At 37.9% G+C, this 17,839-nt stretch overlaps 1 protein-coding gene across 3 annotated transcripts in view; it reads left to right on the top strand.

Moving 5' to 3' along the window:
- Positions 1–17,839, top strand: part of GPD2 (glycerol-3-phosphate dehydrogenase 2) — a 134,427-nt gene that overhangs the window by 43,274 nt on the left and 73,314 nt on the right. For all 3 annotated transcript variants that reach the window (XM_082658127.1, XM_082658126.1, XM_082658125.1), the window contains exon 3: positions 10,650–10,821. In XM_082658127.1, coding sequence (XP_082514253.1) covers positions 10,650–10,821 — 172 coding nt within the window. The remainder of the gene's footprint in view (positions 1–10,649; positions 10,822–17,839) is intronic.

Here is a 17,839-nt window from a genome sequence, read left to right as displayed (position 1 = left end):
GTTGGCTTTCTGCTTACCAGATTGCTTTAAACTTTGTGAGGTAGTTCTGGCTACCAGACTCATTTGTCCTCTCTGAGTAAACAGTCTTACATCTCCAGAGGCATTTTTCATAGGTTCATAAACAGCATTTCTCTTAAAAACATCTTATAAAAGTGCTGTAACAGGAACTGTTCTCAAACAGTCTTCATTTCTGTTGATTTTAATGTTTAGGTGGGAACTGTAGTGTTAGAGACCACATGAAGAATGTATATTTAGGAGGAGAAAGGACTAGTGGTTGAATAATAGGCTTCAAGGTTCATCTGCCTGCTTAGAGAGCTGTCAGCATCAGCATTACGTTAAACGTGAAGGAAGAAATGTCTCTGCACCATGGTTTGCATTTGATTATCTGTCCTTTTGGAGCTTTATCTCTATGGATTTATTTTTCTATATATGGTGGTGTCTAACCCATCAGAGGAAGATTCTGGACTGTATACAAAGTATGGGAATTGCAAATCTTGGGTTGTAATGCTAAATATATCTCCTATTTGTGTATTAAGTGGAGTAAGCTAATTGGTGTAATAAGCAGCTCCCAGAGCTCAGTGGCTTATAATGAAGGTTTCTTCCTTACTCACATTACACTTCAGTGTGAATAGGTGGGGAATTGTTTCTTGTAGTCATTCACGGACCTTTGTCCCTTTATCCTAGTGGCTTCTCCATGTTTTATAGCTTTTTGACCCACTGGATCATTTCTAGCCAGCTGTAAGGGAGGGTGGGAAGTGTAATCCAGCAGTGTTCTCTGGAAGAAGAGAAAAAGTTTTAAGCATCCAGCCATTAAATCTGTGTCCTGACTTTAATTTCTAATCAGTTTGACAAATAAGCTGCATTCTTTTGATAACAGTTTTATCGTTAGAGTTTATGCCAAAGACTGTATAATTCATTTTCTTCTCTTGTTTAGAACCCTGTGCCTAGATTCCTGGAAGAATTGTTTTTCTCCTAGAAACACAACTAAATATCTTGGGGCTGTGTCTGATATCTAAAGCTCGATGAGGATTCTGAACACATTGTATTTTCCATAAGGCGAGTTGAAACTAACTCTATATGGTTAACCGTTTCTCAGAGGCTTGTTTCATGAAAGTACTGAAATTATGCAGACAGAGCTGGAAATGTTCTTTGAAGTGCATCCTATCATTTTCCTTATAATTTTGGTTTTTATTTAACACTTCGCTCCCAAAGTGGGGCCATGGCAATATCTTTGAGTTATAACTCACATCAGGCCTTCGAGGAGTTTGTGATGCTATTTTATTGCTGGCATACAAAATCCGCGAGGTTAACTGTACTGCGATAGGTCACACAGTGAGTCAACGACTGAGCTATGATTAGCGTTGACAGCTGGTGAGCTTGTAGGCTGTTGCTAACTGAGCAACATTGACATTCATTTTGATTTGACTTTGCATTTCACTTTCAACTATTTATCCATTTTAAGGCCTCCTTAAGAAACTTTTTAGGGATATTGTGGGACTGAGGAAACTTTCTAGAAATGCTTTGGGAAAAGTCTACTAGCTTCCCTCTCCAGCTTAATAGTTACATTGTGTTAATGCTAGGTAGGCCCCCTTTTGGTAGAGTTTGCAAATTAAGAAAATAGATGCTTTAAGATGTTAGACAATGTTAGGCAAAATAATTTTACATGCTTTATTTCAAAATTTGTGATTTTTCAACAAAGAAGTTCTGAAATCCAATTATATGCTTGTGAGTATAAACTAGAAAAATTATAAATGTGTATATATTTGATGAAATAATTCTCCGGGAAATGGAAAACGTGCATCACAAATTATACCCCAAACTATTTTGAACTTAAAATTAAAATGCAGCCAAGGGCCATTTGGATTGAGAAACTTGGAAATGGTCCTTTGGCTCATTGGGTCAGCATTTTATTCACCTGAGAGGGATGGGGGGGGAAAGTGAGTCCCATTTCAGTTCTGTATCCATTTCCAAATGTATGTGTTACGGAGGTTTTTAAGGAAAAGTGCTATTTCGTGGAACCCTCGGTGTCACTGCCTGGGCTTTCTGGCCGTGGGCAAAGCAGGTTCTCTCAGACTTCTGATTCCACTGGCTGCCATCAGCTGTTCCCTGCAACGCTGGTGCCTGCAAGGCGGGTGGACCTAGAGCCCTAGGTAACCCACACATACAGGGAAAGATAACCTAGCAGAGCTGAGGACATGGGATTTGGAGTCAAACCAGGGATCAGATTCTGATTCTCTCAGTTACTTGCCCAAAGAATAACAAAACTCCGTTTCCTCACTGGTCAAAGGATGACTCCCTCCTTTTTTTTTAAATTATTATTTATTTTTGCTGTGTTGGGTCTTCGTTTCTGTGCGCGGGCTTTCTCTAGTTTTGGCAAGCGGGGGCCACTCTTCATCGCAGTGCGTGGGCCTCTCACTATCGCGGCCTCTCTTGTTGCGGAACACAGGCTCCAGACGCGCAGGCTCAGTAGTTGTGGCACACGGGCTTAGTTGCTCCGTGGCATAGTGGGATCCTCCCAGACCAGGGCTCGAACCTGTGTCCCCTGCATTAGCAGGCAGATTCTCAACCACTGCGCCACCAGGGAAGCCCCACTTCGGTGTCATGGTAAGACCCAAGGGACTTGGCTTGTTATTGTGTGGGCTAGCAGCAGCTCTTCTTCCCTCTCTGCACTCCCTGCTCTCAGGCTCCCTCTCTAGACCCTTTCATTCTCAGCACACTATTGGAATAGAAGAGCAATATCAAGTTCAGACACCTCCAAACACATATTCTATGTCTTTAAAATACTTATTTGAAAACTGGTAAAACGTATCCCTCAAACCTCAGATCACGTAGTTATATGATTTTATTTGAAGTAGATTCAGACAAAGCCAAAGGGTTTTCCCTATTTTTCAGCTATAAAAAAGTTGTATAATTTAATGATTTGGCTATGTTGTGATTGGTATTAAAAGAGCTTCCTTGAGATTTCTTAAAGGAATCACAACCACTTAAAGGCGCGATAGCACCTTCAAGGTGAGCTAGAGCTCGTTTCTCAGCCACCCTAGAAAGATGGACTTGTTTTATTTTCTCTTGTCTGGTCCCCAGTGGAGATGACGGTCCACCTATTAGCCAGTCTTCCTACTGAGTAATCATGAATCCCTCACCCAGTACGTTTATATTGAGAAATGTTGCTTACTGTCCTGTAAGTATAAGAAGAAACACCATTGTTTAGAATCAAAGTGATTCAGGAGGTGAAAGTCATTAAAACATCTTAGGATTCATTCTAAGGAGATGCTTATTGCATTTCGTTTCCAGGAATATGGAATATGGTATTTTTCAGTGACAACAAAACATGAAGCCATTCCCCTTAAATCTAATGATTCCATTATCAATATATATGATTCAATCACATAATGAGAGAAAGAGAGAGAGAGAGTGATAGTTTCAGTAAGAAGTGATTTGCATGAAACCCTACTTTATTCTCCAGTTATTACTCTACATGATTACGGGACAGCCTGGTTGTTAATTGCATGTGGTCTTTAAGTATGCATTTCTTTCAGAAATAGACACTAATTATTAGGTCTTGTTTTCGGTCTCACCTGAAGTTGCAAATGTCTAGGATATATATTTTTTTAAATTTGCAAGTCTAATGGTGTACAGACATAGTAAAACTGATCTCATTCTGAATCCCATTTTGTTCTCTGGGATGTAAACTCTCAAAGATTATGAACTCGGCTTTCAATTCTGTATAGGTGTTCTATGTGCCAGTCTCTTGACAAAAGCCATATGTTTGCTATCAGAATGCTGGAGGAATTTTATGTTTTTAAAATGTAGAGGAACCTTTGCTTACAAGTTAAAAAAAACCCACCTACTTCCCCACAGCTCACGATAATTAAATATAATCAGAAATAACAACATCAAAGTAATATTAAATATTAGGTATTCTCCTAATTCTACCAAGATAAGAATTTTTTGTTTTGGATCTGTGCTTGGACTTATGCTAGGCACAAGGCAGTTTGCTTTGTGTCTTGGGCTCTCCTTTCTTCTGACGTCAGTGGCTGAATTAGGTAATAGATCCTGAATCTGATAGTGCTGGACTTGTCCTGTCTTTAGTCCAGGCTTAGCAAACTTATATGCCTGCAGGGGCCAGGCTGGGATGATGAACGTGTGAAGCCAGTGAGTGGGAATCCTGGGCTAACAAGGGTGCACAGCCCTGCCTAAGGGCAGCAGCTGCTGTTCAGTTTCAGCAGATCTCAGATAGAAATCCTAATTTTTATGTGAAACATAGCAATTTATGGTACTTATTTATATTATTTTTAAGTTGAAGTATAGTTAACTCACAATGTTATATTAGTTCCAGGTGTACAACATAGTGATTTGATATTTTTATAGATTATGCACCAAAGTTAGTATAGTATTAATGACTACATTCCCTGTGGTGTACATTACATCCCTGTGACTTATTTATTTTATAACTGGTAGTTTGTACCTCTTAATTCCCTTTACCTATTTCTCCCATCCTCCCACCCTCTCCCCGCTGGTGACCTGGGTATTTACCTGAAGAAAATAAAAACATTAATTCAATAAGATACATGCACCCCAGTGTTCATTGCTGCGTTATTTACAATAGGCAAATATGGAAGCAACCTGTATCCACTGACAGATGAATAGATAAAGAAGATGTGGTATATATATGCGATGAATATTAGCCATAAAAAAAGAGTGAAATCTTCCCATTTGTGACAACATGGATAGACCTGGAGGGTATTATGCTAATTGAAATTCGTCAGATAAAGACAAATACTCTATATTTTTAGTTATATGTGAAATCTGAAAAACGTGAACAAATGTTACAAAACAGAACTAGACTCACAGATATGGAGAACAATTTTTAAATATTGGATGTGTAACTCACGTTTTTAAGAAAGTAGTATGCTGACCAATTCACTACAATGACTTCTGGTTTTAGCACATGCTGTGCCAACTTCCTTTCCTGGCATTTTCACCCAGGTAATGCCTATTAGTCTTTCTTGACCTGATTTAGCTGTGGTTTCCAGGAAACCTTCTCAGGTCTGGCTCCTGCCTCCCATGGCTCTTATAGCTTCTTCTCTATCTTTAATCCACCTGTTAAGCAATATTATAATTTCCTCTTTATCTTTTTGTTTTGTCCTCCAGTCTGTAGAATCCTTGAGGGCCTCCACCGGATGAGGAAGTGCAGTGGTGCGTGAGGTGTCTTCTTAGGTGACTTAGGGCATGTTGCCTTTCCAAGCCTTCTCCCAGAATCTCTGGATCCGTCCAGATTCCTGTTTAATCAACTGCCTTGATTAATTTGTCTGCGAAGTTTGATGAGCAGGTCTGGGAAGATTTGGAGCACAAAGGTCCCCTTTCTTAAAGCGTGCTGTTACTTACCACTACTGTTTTATTCCTACTGCTTTTCTTTTATTTCTCCTCAATCGACATATTCTAGGGAAGGTAGAGTGCAGATGTGTTTCTGTGACTCAAAGCCATATGAAGCCCAAATGAGTCTTTCTCTTGTCATAATTATAAGGAGGGCCTTAGGCTGTGTTTACTGCCTCTAAAATAAACTTGTGCTTAGCTTCTCAGTTGCAACACTTTCCAGCTTTTATGAAAAAAATAAACAAAAATAAAGTGTTGTTTTAAATGTAGTGTCAGAAATTAAATAAATTACCCTCAATAGTGCCGTATATTTTAAAAAATATATTTTGGGAAGGATTGTTCAGCAAAACCCCCACGACAGAACCATACCACAAAAAACCCCCCAAACTTTCTGCATTTGATAACTGGTGATATCTCATCCTATTATAACGATTTAGTCTATTTCTTAATTTTTCTCAAATTATACGTAGAATCAGTATGTTGTAGTGATGTAAAACTTAGTCTGTGTCACCAGGCTGCATACGTTCAATTCCTAGCTCTACCATATACCAGCTGTATAATCACAGGCCAAGTGCTTAACTTCTGTGTCTCAGTTACTCCTTCTGTAAAATGGAAATCATAGTAGTACCTAACTCATAGAGTCACTGTGAGGATCAAGTGAGTGAAAAAAGTAAAACCCTAATAATAATGCCTGGCGCATAATTGCTGTGTATATGGTTACTTATTATTATTTTTAAAATAATTCTACGGTATTTCTATTTATTGATTGATTGATTGGCTGTGTTGGGTCTTCGTTTCTGTGCGTGGGCTTTCTCCAGTTGCGGCAAGCGGGGGCCACTCTTCATCGTGGTGCTCGGGCCTCTCACTGTCGTGGCCTCTCTTGTTGCGGAGCCCAAGCTCCAGTCGCGCAGGCTCAGCAGTTGTGGCTCACGGGCCTAGTTGCTCCGTGGCATGTGGGATCTTCCCAGACCAGGGCTCGAACCCATGTCCCCTGCACCGGCAGGCAGACTCTCAACCACTGTGCCACCAGGGAAGCCCCTTATTATTTTTTAAGTCAAGTTTATTGAGGTATGATTTGGGGTGTAATTTACATGCAGTAAAATTCACCCTTTATGACGTACAGTTCTGTGAGTTTTGACAAGAGCATATGGTCATATAACCACCACCACAGTCAAGATATAGAACATTTCTGTCATCCTCAAAAGCTCTCATGTTCTCTGTGGTCATTCCTCCCCACCACATCTCCAGACCCTGACCATCACTGATCTGTTTTCTGACCATATACTTTTGCTTTTGCAGAACATCCTGTAAATGGAATCATGCCCTATATAGACTTCTGAGTCTTTCTTCTCTCACGTGGCACAGGGATTGGCAAACTTTTCTCTAAAGGGCCCAGCAGTAAATGTTTTAGGCTTGCAGACCATACCTTCTCTGTTGCAACTACTCCTCTCTGCTACTGCAGTCGTGTACTAGGCATGAATGATTGGGTGTGGCTGTGTTGCAATAAAACTTTATTAAAATAGGTAGCAGCCAGATTTGGGTGGAAAGCCATAATTTTTCAACCTGTGACTTAGCATGATGCTTTTGAGATCCATTCATGTTGTTGTGACTATCAGTAATTTGTTCTTTTTATTGCCAATTATTCCAGTGCATGGGTGCACGAGAGTTTGTTTAGTCATTCACCAGTTGAAGGATGTTTGAGTTTTTAATAATTTCTGGCAATTATAAATAAAGTCACTGTAAATATTTGCCTACAGGTTTTTGTGTGAACACAGGTTTTGATTTCTCTTGAGTAAATCACCTGCGGGGGGGCCACTGTATGGTAAGTGTATGTTCACCTTTATTAGAACTCTCAAATTGTTTTCCAAAATGGCTGGATTATTTTGCATTTCCATCAGCAATATAAGAGAGTTCCAATTGTGTTGTATCACCACCAGCACTTGGTATTGTCCATTTCTTTGTTAGATTTAAACTACTCTGAAAAACTATGACTCATCTTAGAAACTAAAGATGCTTACCTTTATGTTGTATTAGGTCAAAAGCTCTTGAAGGGTTTTACACGTGGAAATGACATTATTTGGGTTTTTACATGATTACCCCAGCTTCAGTATGGAGAATGACTTGGAAGAACGAATGGTAACTGTGTGAAGACCTGTAGGAGGATATCATTTTAATATAGAGGAAAGGGAAGATACCTGGACTTGAAAGGCAGTGAAGATGATGTGACTAGATGTGAGAATTTTTTTAGGTGGTGGAATTTATAGAACTCAATGACTGACCAGATAGGAGACTTAAGAGAGTGGCACAAGCAACTAGATATATAATAGTACCTTCACTGAAATGAGGAAAATTTATAGGGAAAAAGGTTTGGGGAGATAAAGTTATCAGTAGAATTTTGAGATAACGTGAGACATCGAAATGAAGACATCGAAATGAAGTAGGAAGTTTGATATCCAGGTTCTGGAATAGGGGAGCATAATTGAGGGTCAGGGTGGTATGAAAGATATCTGATAATATGGAGGAAGATGATGTTCCCTAGAGAGAGTTTTTAGTCATCTGAGAAGAGTGAATAGGACAGACTCAAGAGGAACCTCAGTGACTAATGTTGGACAGCAGACAGACATCCAAAGGAAACTAGAGAGTGAGTTCAAAAGGCTGGAGGGAGAGAGAGAGAGAGAGAGAGAGAGAGAGAGAGGTCGTCATTTCAGACTGACATCTTCCAGATGCTGAGGTGAGTGAATGTGCTGAGATGACAACTGAAATGAAGGATGAAAAGTGCTCACTGGGTTTGTCAGCAGAGTGGACATTGGTCAGTGTTGGTGGTCTGGTCATGGTGGTGGTGCTGGTGTATGTGAAAATCCATATTAAACTTGAGTTGGGGAGTGGATAGGAGGTGAGGCAGTAGAAAAGCAAGGGTATACAGTTACTTCAAGAATTTTCAGGCTGATCGTTAGAAACATATGTAAGAGACATTTTTTTACTGTTTGTTAGGGTGAGACAGGTTAGAGCGTACCGATGAGAAGTATGAGGCAGGGGATGAGGGCAGGAGAAACAGCATAGTCAGTGGAGAGATGCACAAAAGGCATGAGAAATGCCCATCAGATCTGGTGTACTTGCTGAAGAAGAGGTTCTGCTGAGTTTAATCTCCATGGTTGCAACCTGTGAGCAGAGTAGAATGGGGTCTGTTAGTATTGCCAAGTTCTAATGAACTCTACCATAGTACCGTCCTTACATTTATTTTCAACTATTTCTAGAGAACTTACCAAGCAGCAAATGTCAGCACAATTCTTTTGATGTGTGAAAATGCTCTGGCGTTTAGTCACTTGTCAGTCTCATGTTCAAGTCTTATCCATCTGTCATGGCCCAGTTGAAAGCCTCAGATGAAAGACTCTCCCTCTCTAATCTGAATGGTCATAGCTTGGTGCTTTTTTTTTTTTTCCTCTATTTTGGCATTTGTTCTTGTATGTGTTTACCGTGTGTGTGTGTGTGTGTGTGTGTGTGTGTGTGTGTGTGGTTTTTTTCATTCTTCTCCTTAGATGATGGAAAACAAAGACCATGACTGAAAGGCATCTTATATTCTCCACAGCACCTAGCCAGTTACATTTATTTAACTTGTTACCTTAAATGCATGTAAATATGAACACGGGGAAATGGTTATTAGCAGACAATTAGGAGGAGTTATATAAGGAAGCACAAGAGTTTTGTGGTTTGGAATCTGAATTAATAGTCTGAAAAATTATGGTACCAGATTATAACATTTTTTATTTATGATACTTAGTAAAATATGTTTTGAAAGTTTCCTGTTCCCTGCTATTAAGGAATCAAATTATTTAACAATAATACAACTCCTCTTTGGTGTAATTAATAGTTTACTACCTACTTTCATATCATTATTCCCTTACTGAGGGTAACCGAAAGATAAAGAGATAGAGACATCACAGGGGTTTCATCCCACGTTGCAAATGAAGAAACAAAAGCCAGAGAGATAATCGGTCAAAAGTCCCTTTACTAGTAAACACAAGTGCTAAGATATAAGCCAGGACCCTCTGATTCTACTCCAGGTTTCTTTCAATGTGCTCTATGGCTTTTAGGTTTTTTAAAATAGAAATCCAATTATAAGGAGCACTTTGGTCTATTTTATTTAAATGAGTAAAAAATCGCTTATCAGAACAATCTCTTGGTCAGAGCTAAGACCACCTTTTCTGGAAGAAGCTTGGCCTTGTGGTTCAGAGCTTCAGACATGGCCCTTCAGCAGAATGGGAAGAACGCTGCCCCTGTGCATTGTGCTGATGCTGTGATTTAAAGAAAAGAAAATAGAAGCCACATATCTGTGGAATACTAACTGTTAGAGCAACAGTGACCAGCACTGTTCAGTATAGTGAACGAACCTGGTATTCGCATTTTGGAGAAAAAACAGATACATATCTGTTTTTCTAAGCTTTTGACTCTGACTTACTACTTTTTTTAATATAAAGACTAGCATCATTTTTGATTTAGGGTGATAACTTATATTCTAATGAAAGAACTAGAAATAAGGAAGGTCATTATCATTTAGGGGACTATGGCTGGCTTTAATTATATTATTGTTAAAGCTTTCACAAATTGAAATAGCGTGTATTAAATATATAAAATCTATAATTTTCTGTTAAAACATTGAATGGGGAAGCCTCTGACTAAAATCTTTATATAATATTATTCCCATTGGCCAGAGCTGATTTTAAACTGGATAATAACGTCTGTTGTGAACAGATTCTTTTTAATTGTACTGACTCAAGAATATATTTTTGTCAGGGGAATTAAGGAATGAAGAACATATACTTTTAAGAAATTGCGGAAAGGCATAAAGTGCTTTTTCCTCCTCCTTTCCACACTTTTAAATGTTATCTGAATGAATGGCTGCTACCGGGTAAAACATTTTCTTATGTTCTCCTATAAATTGTCTTAGACAAGGCATTTGGGAATTGCTGTACAGTGTGGGAATTAATTGAACTTGGTTGTATATGAAACCAAAACGATCAGTTGAGATATTGAATCTGAAACCAGGTGTTCCACGGTTAAATAGTTATGATTCATGGAAAAAAAAAAAAAACACACAGAATTTTAAGGACTTTTTTTTTCTCCAAGGCAGTTGGTTCTATCATTCACTCCATGTGGACTGTAGACTCCGGTCTAGCTCTGGTTATCCTTATCTCCATTGCAAATCTTTTTTTAATACATTGTAAAATGTATTAAATTGGCATTCCAGACAAACATTTGAAAATGGTCTTTTACCTCAGGTGAACCTGGCCTTTGTTGAAGCAGCAGACTACGTCTCAGAACCTGTTAACAGGGAGCCTCCGTCCAGAGAAGCTCAGATACTGACTTTGAAAAACACGTCTGAATTCGATGTACTTGTCATTGGAGGAGGAGCAACAGGAAGTGGCTGTGCCCTAGATGCAGTCACCAGAGGTGAGTCCTGGTGTGGGTGGATGTAACACAGGTAAAGGTTTCATCTGTCCTTCTGATATAAACACACAGTGTGCGCTCCGTGCTGGGAAGTCACGTTTCTGTTGCATTGCTTAATTTTCCATTCTTTGTGAAGCACCTTCCCGTTGTTAAAATGTAGGTACTTGCACAATTTTGAAATGAAGTATAGTTTGTCTTTTACACTGAAATGAATTTATTTAAAAAGAAAACTTTATATTCCTGTGAATTCATTGATTTGATGTTCTGGTTAGTTTTTTTTATACACAGTAAAGTACATTTATGTGAAATATTATTTGTGTATCACCTAAAATCACATTTATGTCAGTGATTTGTCTTTAATAAAAAGATTTATTAAAATGAATTAATCTATTAAAATAATTCTTTTTGTTTCTCTATTAAAATAATCTCTTCCAATGAAATACAGACTACAGTTTGGGAAACTCTAGTTCAGGTGACTGAATAATGGAAAAGACTTGCTAACCTGTAGTTCTGTCTCACTCTATTAGTCAGCTTCGGGAAAGATATTATGAGAAGTTCTTTCAAAATGGCAACAGGATATATAAAGAAAGAAATTTTAGTATGGAACACCAAGGCTCTTACATATGATATATTTAATGATTTGCTTCTTTTGCCTGTGGTTATTAGTGTGGAGTTTGGAATCAAAGAAATCTGAGTACATATCCTGGCTGAGCTGCTGTATCAGATGTATGTATGTGTATACACACACACGCACAAACACTTAAGCAAGGTACTTAATTTCTCTAAGGTCCCTCATCTTTCAAATAAGGAAAGAAATATCTTCCGTTAATGATTGTTATGGGGATTAAATGCATAATCATGAAGAGGATTTAAAACAGTGCTTGTCACACAAAGTAGAAACTCAATAAATTGTAGATAGTATTATAGCTGCCATTAATAACATGAAGGCAAAAGACTTTTAGAACCAATTGTCCCGGAGAAATAATCCTTTGTGATTATTTTTAGATATATCACATTGGACTGGGTACTGCTGCAAGGAATTTTGACTCCAAATTATTTTAGTTACTCTATAAGGTTCAGTATTCATTGCAGTTTCATATTCAGTGGTAATAGTTTATTACATGGAATAATTTTTCTCAGATTAAGTTACTACCACACCCACCCTAGACTTAGTTACTTTGCATATCTGGTAGATTTTAGTTTTACAGAAATTAAATAAATTTCGTGAGATTAGGCACACATAAGCCAAAAAGTACACTAGATTTACTGTGATTGCACAGGACCCCCACTTGAGTTTTGATCCATGTAGACATCACAGCCTAGGTCCTTTCTGTCAATTCCAAATAATGGTAAATTCACAATAATAAATCCTGGAACATACTCAGTTTCCTGGCACACCCTAATAGTTATATAATTTTGTCTCCATCCATAGTTTGTAATTTAAGCTGCATTATCCTGGGACATACTAAGTCAGATGGAAAGAAGAGTTGAAGTTACCTCAAGGTGTTTGAATTCAACACTCTTCCCTGGAGTCCTGGGAAAGAGAGTGTCAAGAGAAGACACATAGGCAGTGTAATGGGAGGTCTCGTTCGGGACTGCCCCAATTGTCCTGGGACTACCCCAGGGCTTAGAAGTTACCAGATGACAATTTTCTATGTCCAAGAGGATCGTTTCCCCAGTAGCGTTCAGAAAAATATTTCTTGCTATCTCCACTTATGTTCATGCTATGTACTGAAGTATACAGCAGTTCTTTTTCTTTCATTTCAACAAATATTGGCTGAGTGCCTGCTTTATGCATGGCAATATTCAAAGTACTACATGAGAATACCAAGATGTTTGATCCAGGCTCCACCCTTAGGTTGCTCCAAGTTCTGTAGTAGACTGAGTTACCCTGTAGAGAATATGTGCCTTTCAGGAGGCTTGGGGGCATTGTTATATCTGCATAGAATGGTCTGGAGAAAGCAAGCTGCTATTTAGCACGGGTAGAATTTTAGTAGGCAAACATTGCTTGCTGGAAGTGTGCCAATCTGAGGGAGCATGTGAGAGGAACAGTGTGTGTGGGAAACAACCCGTGTTTCAGTTGGGATCACCCAGGCTGTGCTGGGGAGGATATGAGAGGAGTGCAAAGGCAGAGCTGGGCCTGGGATACCGGGGAAAGGCCTTTGGACTTTACTGAATAGGCCCTCTGAGACAGTGAAGAGCATTCGTGATGAGGAAAGGATAGGCAATAAGGAAGAAGCAGGGGCTAAACTTTTAAGAGATCTAGAGACAAATAACACAGAAAGGACGTAACTTGCTGGTGTAGTAGGATATGAATAAGGGAGGCAATATGTGCAAGAATTGTTTCTTCTTTCTTTTCTTTTTAAGATAGGAGCCATCTGAATATTTCTGTAGACTCAGAAGAGAGCCTTAACGTGCAAATAATAGAAGGCTGCATGTGGAACAAGCTCTCGGGAAAATACGCGGCATGGGATATCAAAGATATATCTTAGCTTTGGCAGGGCAAGAAGAGACATTTCTCAGAGACGAATACAAAGTGTAAAGATTCTAAGGCATAAAAGAGGGAGTCTGTGTGACTCTGAAGAGCTATTCTTAAACACTCAAAAAGAAGTGAGATGTGCTGCTTATGGATAAGAGTAGGGACTTGGATGTAGAAAAGATTTAGAGAATGTGATAGGAATAGGGGTTGCTTTGCTCTGGTTAGAAAAGGATATCTGTGTGTGTGTGTGTGTGTGTGTGTGTGTGTGTGTGTGTGTGTCCCCATGTGTGTCTAATATTGCTCAGAGTTGGGGCAGAGAAAATACACGATAGGGTAGAATCCCAAATTGAGAACTGACTAGGTAGCAATGACAGAAGGAGAAAATGAGAAAAGATTCCATGAAGGCAAGAAATTGTTTAAATGGAAACTTAGGACTGGTAGGGGGAGGTAAGGGGAGTTGGAAAGCCAGCTTTCCCTCAAAGAGTTAGGACCGTGATTGCAGTAGCAAAAAGGCAACTACTGATTAAGTGCCTTTTATTCCTTTTCTCCTTTTGAAAAGTCTCACCTATATTTGCTTTTGTGCATTTTTTAGATATCTTTTTAAAAACATAGATAAGATCATACTGTAGTCATTACTTTGCAGTGTGTTACTTTCAAATAACAGTGTAGTTAATCAATCTTTACATGTATATGGTATTCATTGTTTTCATGGCTGAAAAATTCATCCCAAAGACGTTCTTGTTAATGACTCTTTAGGTGGTTTCCAGTTTTTTGTTTTGTTTCATTCTGCTGTTTGAAACAATACTACTTGAGAGTCAACTGCTGAACCAGCTCTGGGAATGTAAAGACTAATAAGATGTGGCCTTGCCCTCAAGGAGCTTATAGTTTATTAATATTTGCTGAACAAACATTTTTCCTTTGGGCAGTAAAGAATGTTACCTAGTACATTAGCAGACGATTGTGGGTGATGACAGTGATGATGATTTTGAAAAGATAAGAGTTTTCAGAGCCAAAATGTTGACAAGATTTTTAATACTTATAGTTAGTAACAGCTAAGAAAATGATGTACTTTCAGTATCTCCTGGCATTTCAATTGCTGTCTTTTAAAATAATTGACTGACTGTCTTATTTGATGTATACGGAGTTACGATTTATGAAAAGGATGGATAAACCATAGTTTGTATTTCCTTTATTATGCTGGTAGCCCTCTGAGGGTAGCATTTATAATTAAAATGTATAGAGATGCTGAAGTTAATCTATATTTATCCTTTTACTACAATTTCTGATCATATCAGTAGCCCTCTGAAGTGTGAAATAATCATGGGCATTTGGTTAATGAATTGTGCATTGTTGCTGTTCATTCATGGAATTTGCTCTTTTATTATATTTGATGCTTCACTTAACAACAAATTTTGCTTTCTCTGCGTTTGATATGTTTTTACCAAATTATTCCTGACTGTATCCATTAATCTTTAGTCACATTTGACAAAAATAAATTACTGTGATCTTTTAAAGTTACCAGTAATAATTAGATTTTTCAGGACATCAAAGTTTTGGGGGAACTGCTAGATGTTAAAAGGCTCGTATAAAAATGTTTTCACAAGGTTTTTGATGAAATATTGTGCCTAAATGCAATTTTGGTAATGGATAAACAAAGACCGTAGAAGGAAGAGAAAAAGTCATGAAGTTTTCATAATGAACATTTATTTGCATTCTTACCATCTGCATTTTCTTGGGAATCAGTTTTTCATTTGTTTCATTTGGGAATATTATTATATAAACATAATATGCACAGCTCTCCTCACGTTCTCCTGTAGGTCTCTAGGATCAATAGGAATTGCTTCTCTGGTTAAAACCTCTGTGGCCAGTCCCCAGCCTCGAAGCACGATGATATAGGAGGCACTTTGCCCCAAAAAGAGAGCTGGAATGAAGAGACTCTGATAAATATAGTCACTCCCTCAGGGGGCTTCAAGATGTTTTTTTCAGTTCTTTTTTGTTATTTTATGTGATTTACCTGTATGTATCAGGGGTCAATCAGTACAATTTTGGTTTAAAATCTTATTTATAAACTTAAACTTTACGGCTTCAAAATTCCAGAGAAGACTGCTTCTTGCTAGAAGAAAACATTAATTGTAGTTCTCTTGTTTAAAAATGTATATGTACTTCTAGTTTATGAATGGTGCCTGGCTAGTAATTCCTGAATTCTCACCACTGTTCCTTCGAGTCTAAGACAGTATAGCATAACGAGTAAGGACACAGGCTATGAAATGAGAACCAAGTGGGATCAGTCAGCTTCATCACTCACTAGGTCCATGACCTTCAATAAGTGTTCTAACCTTACAGAGAGCCTCAAGGTTCTCAGACATAACGGAGGATAACAACAACACTTCTGCATAAATAAAGGTTTGTGAAAAGGAGCAGGTGTGTGCATTTTTAATTGCATTAAAAACTGCAGAAAAGGGAGAGCCATGGAAGATAGTGCATTTTGGGAATTACAGATCTCCACCCCCTTCTACCACTGCCCCTCTTCCACCATGAGGGCAGAGAAAATCCTATTTCAGGACAGTAGAATTGCAGCAGATGAAAGTTTGCTACTTACTGGACACTGCTAATTAGACTAGGTTGCAAATTGCTACTAAAATTAATCTGGAAATTTGATGTAATTTAGTGATTATGTTATAGTGACTGTCTTTGGCAGGAGTAGGGTGGGGAGGATTAGAGAAACTGTGCCAAAGGTATCTGGAAAAATCAGCCTTTGAGATTTACTAGATTAATTTTGAAAAAGAATAATGATAAAGCAGATAGAGCTCTATCAATATCGAAGTGTATTCTAAAGCTACTTTAATTAAAATAGTTTGCTAAAGGAACGGAGAGATTAGCGGAGCAAAAGTAAGAGGCTAGAAATAGATCTGAATACATAAAATTTAGGATATGGTAAAAGCATTTCATATTTGTCATTATTGGTTGTTTAATAAGCAACTTTGAAGTATCCACTTTCCCAAATTTATATTTGTATATATTATGTATATTTATATTCTGTTTATCATGCTCTCTGTTTCAAGGATTTAACAATAAAACACCACAAACCTATTAGAAGAAAGTATATGGAAATTTAAAAACATGGAGTAAGACAGGTGTTTTTAAGCATGACATCAATAAAGTCATTTTCCTTTTGGCAAATCCTGTTAAATTTGATTTCATAAAAATTGAAATTTATCTATGGCAGAAATATAATAAACACCTGTGAAGTTGGAAAAATAACATATCAGACAGGATTTGTTTCATATTGTTTTCAACTTTTCTATATCCTTTTGTTTTAATATGTCTATGATGAAACACAAGTAGCTGGATTCTTTTTTTTAACGCTTGATAGATGGAATCTGTCTTTCAACAGGTGAATTTGGTCCATCTCCATTTATTTGGATGCCACGTGCTTTTATTTTGTATTTTTTACCCTACATCTTTTTTTACTTTGCTCCATTTCCTTCTTCCTTTCCTCCATATTAAATCAGCTTTGTATCACTCTCTGTTGCCATACATTAAACTCTATGGATACAGTTGCTGCCACCTTCAAGTCCCATCAGAGACTTTTCTCAAAACCAAATCAAGGCTCCTGCCCTGTGTTGATCTTGGCCAGCCAGCTGGTGGTTCCCTGGCCCAGGTACTGCTCTCCAGGCTGGGTCCATCTTCCTGCCTCCTGGGCATGTCCCAGCAGATAGTCCACAGCCCCAGACAGTGGTCAGCAGAAGATTTTCCACCCTTCTTCAATCCCTGGATTCCAGCACTGGTCTGTCTTCTTCACCTCTCCCTATCTCTTGCCCTTCAGGAACTGAAATCTTGGTTACCTTTGCCTGTTTCTAGACCCAGATTCCACCAAGACAGAGGCTTTGGGCCTAACTACTGTGCTCTGAGTTTCTGCTACATTTCTGGTCCATGAGGTGTTTATTTTTGAATCAACCATGCCTTAAAATATATCTATGTATGTGTGTACATAGGTATGTATGTACATATATATATACATGTAAAAATCAAATATATATATATATATACACATATATATAATTTTCTCTGTGTTTGGAGAGGAAGAGTTTAAAGCTGAACTCACAGTGGCATATTGGTCAAGATTTTACCTATAAGCAATATTTATAATAGCAAAAAGAGTGTGGTATGGTTTAATAAATTGGGTCCATTCAGTTATTCAGAGAGGTTTATAAGTGTTTACAGGGATAATGGCTAAAATGTATTGTAAATTGAAAAACAAGTTGTAAAGAATGAGTTTGTTAATTGTATTTGTTTTTGAAGCAAAAAAGTACACAGGTTTATCAGCATAAAAAGTTTCTGGTAGAATATATGGGACATTTTTAATAGTTAAACTTGGTTATGTCTGGAGTATATTATTCTCTCTTTTCATCATTTTACATTGTTTGGATATTCCTTCTCTCTGAATACTGGCTGTTTTTATTATAAAATAATAAAAAGTAAAATAGTAAAAAAGTAAATAGTAAAAAGAGAAAGCAACAACGGCAACTTCCTTATTCCCCT

This window comes from Grampus griseus (assembly GCF_964374135.1).
Source record: "Grampus griseus genome assembly, chromosome: 7".
In the NCBI taxonomy this organism is placed as follows: Eukaryota; Metazoa; Chordata; class Mammalia; order Artiodactyla; family Delphinidae; genus Grampus; species Grampus griseus.
Note: the sequence above shows the minus strand (reverse complement) of the source record. Positions and strands in the feature narration are given on the sequence as shown.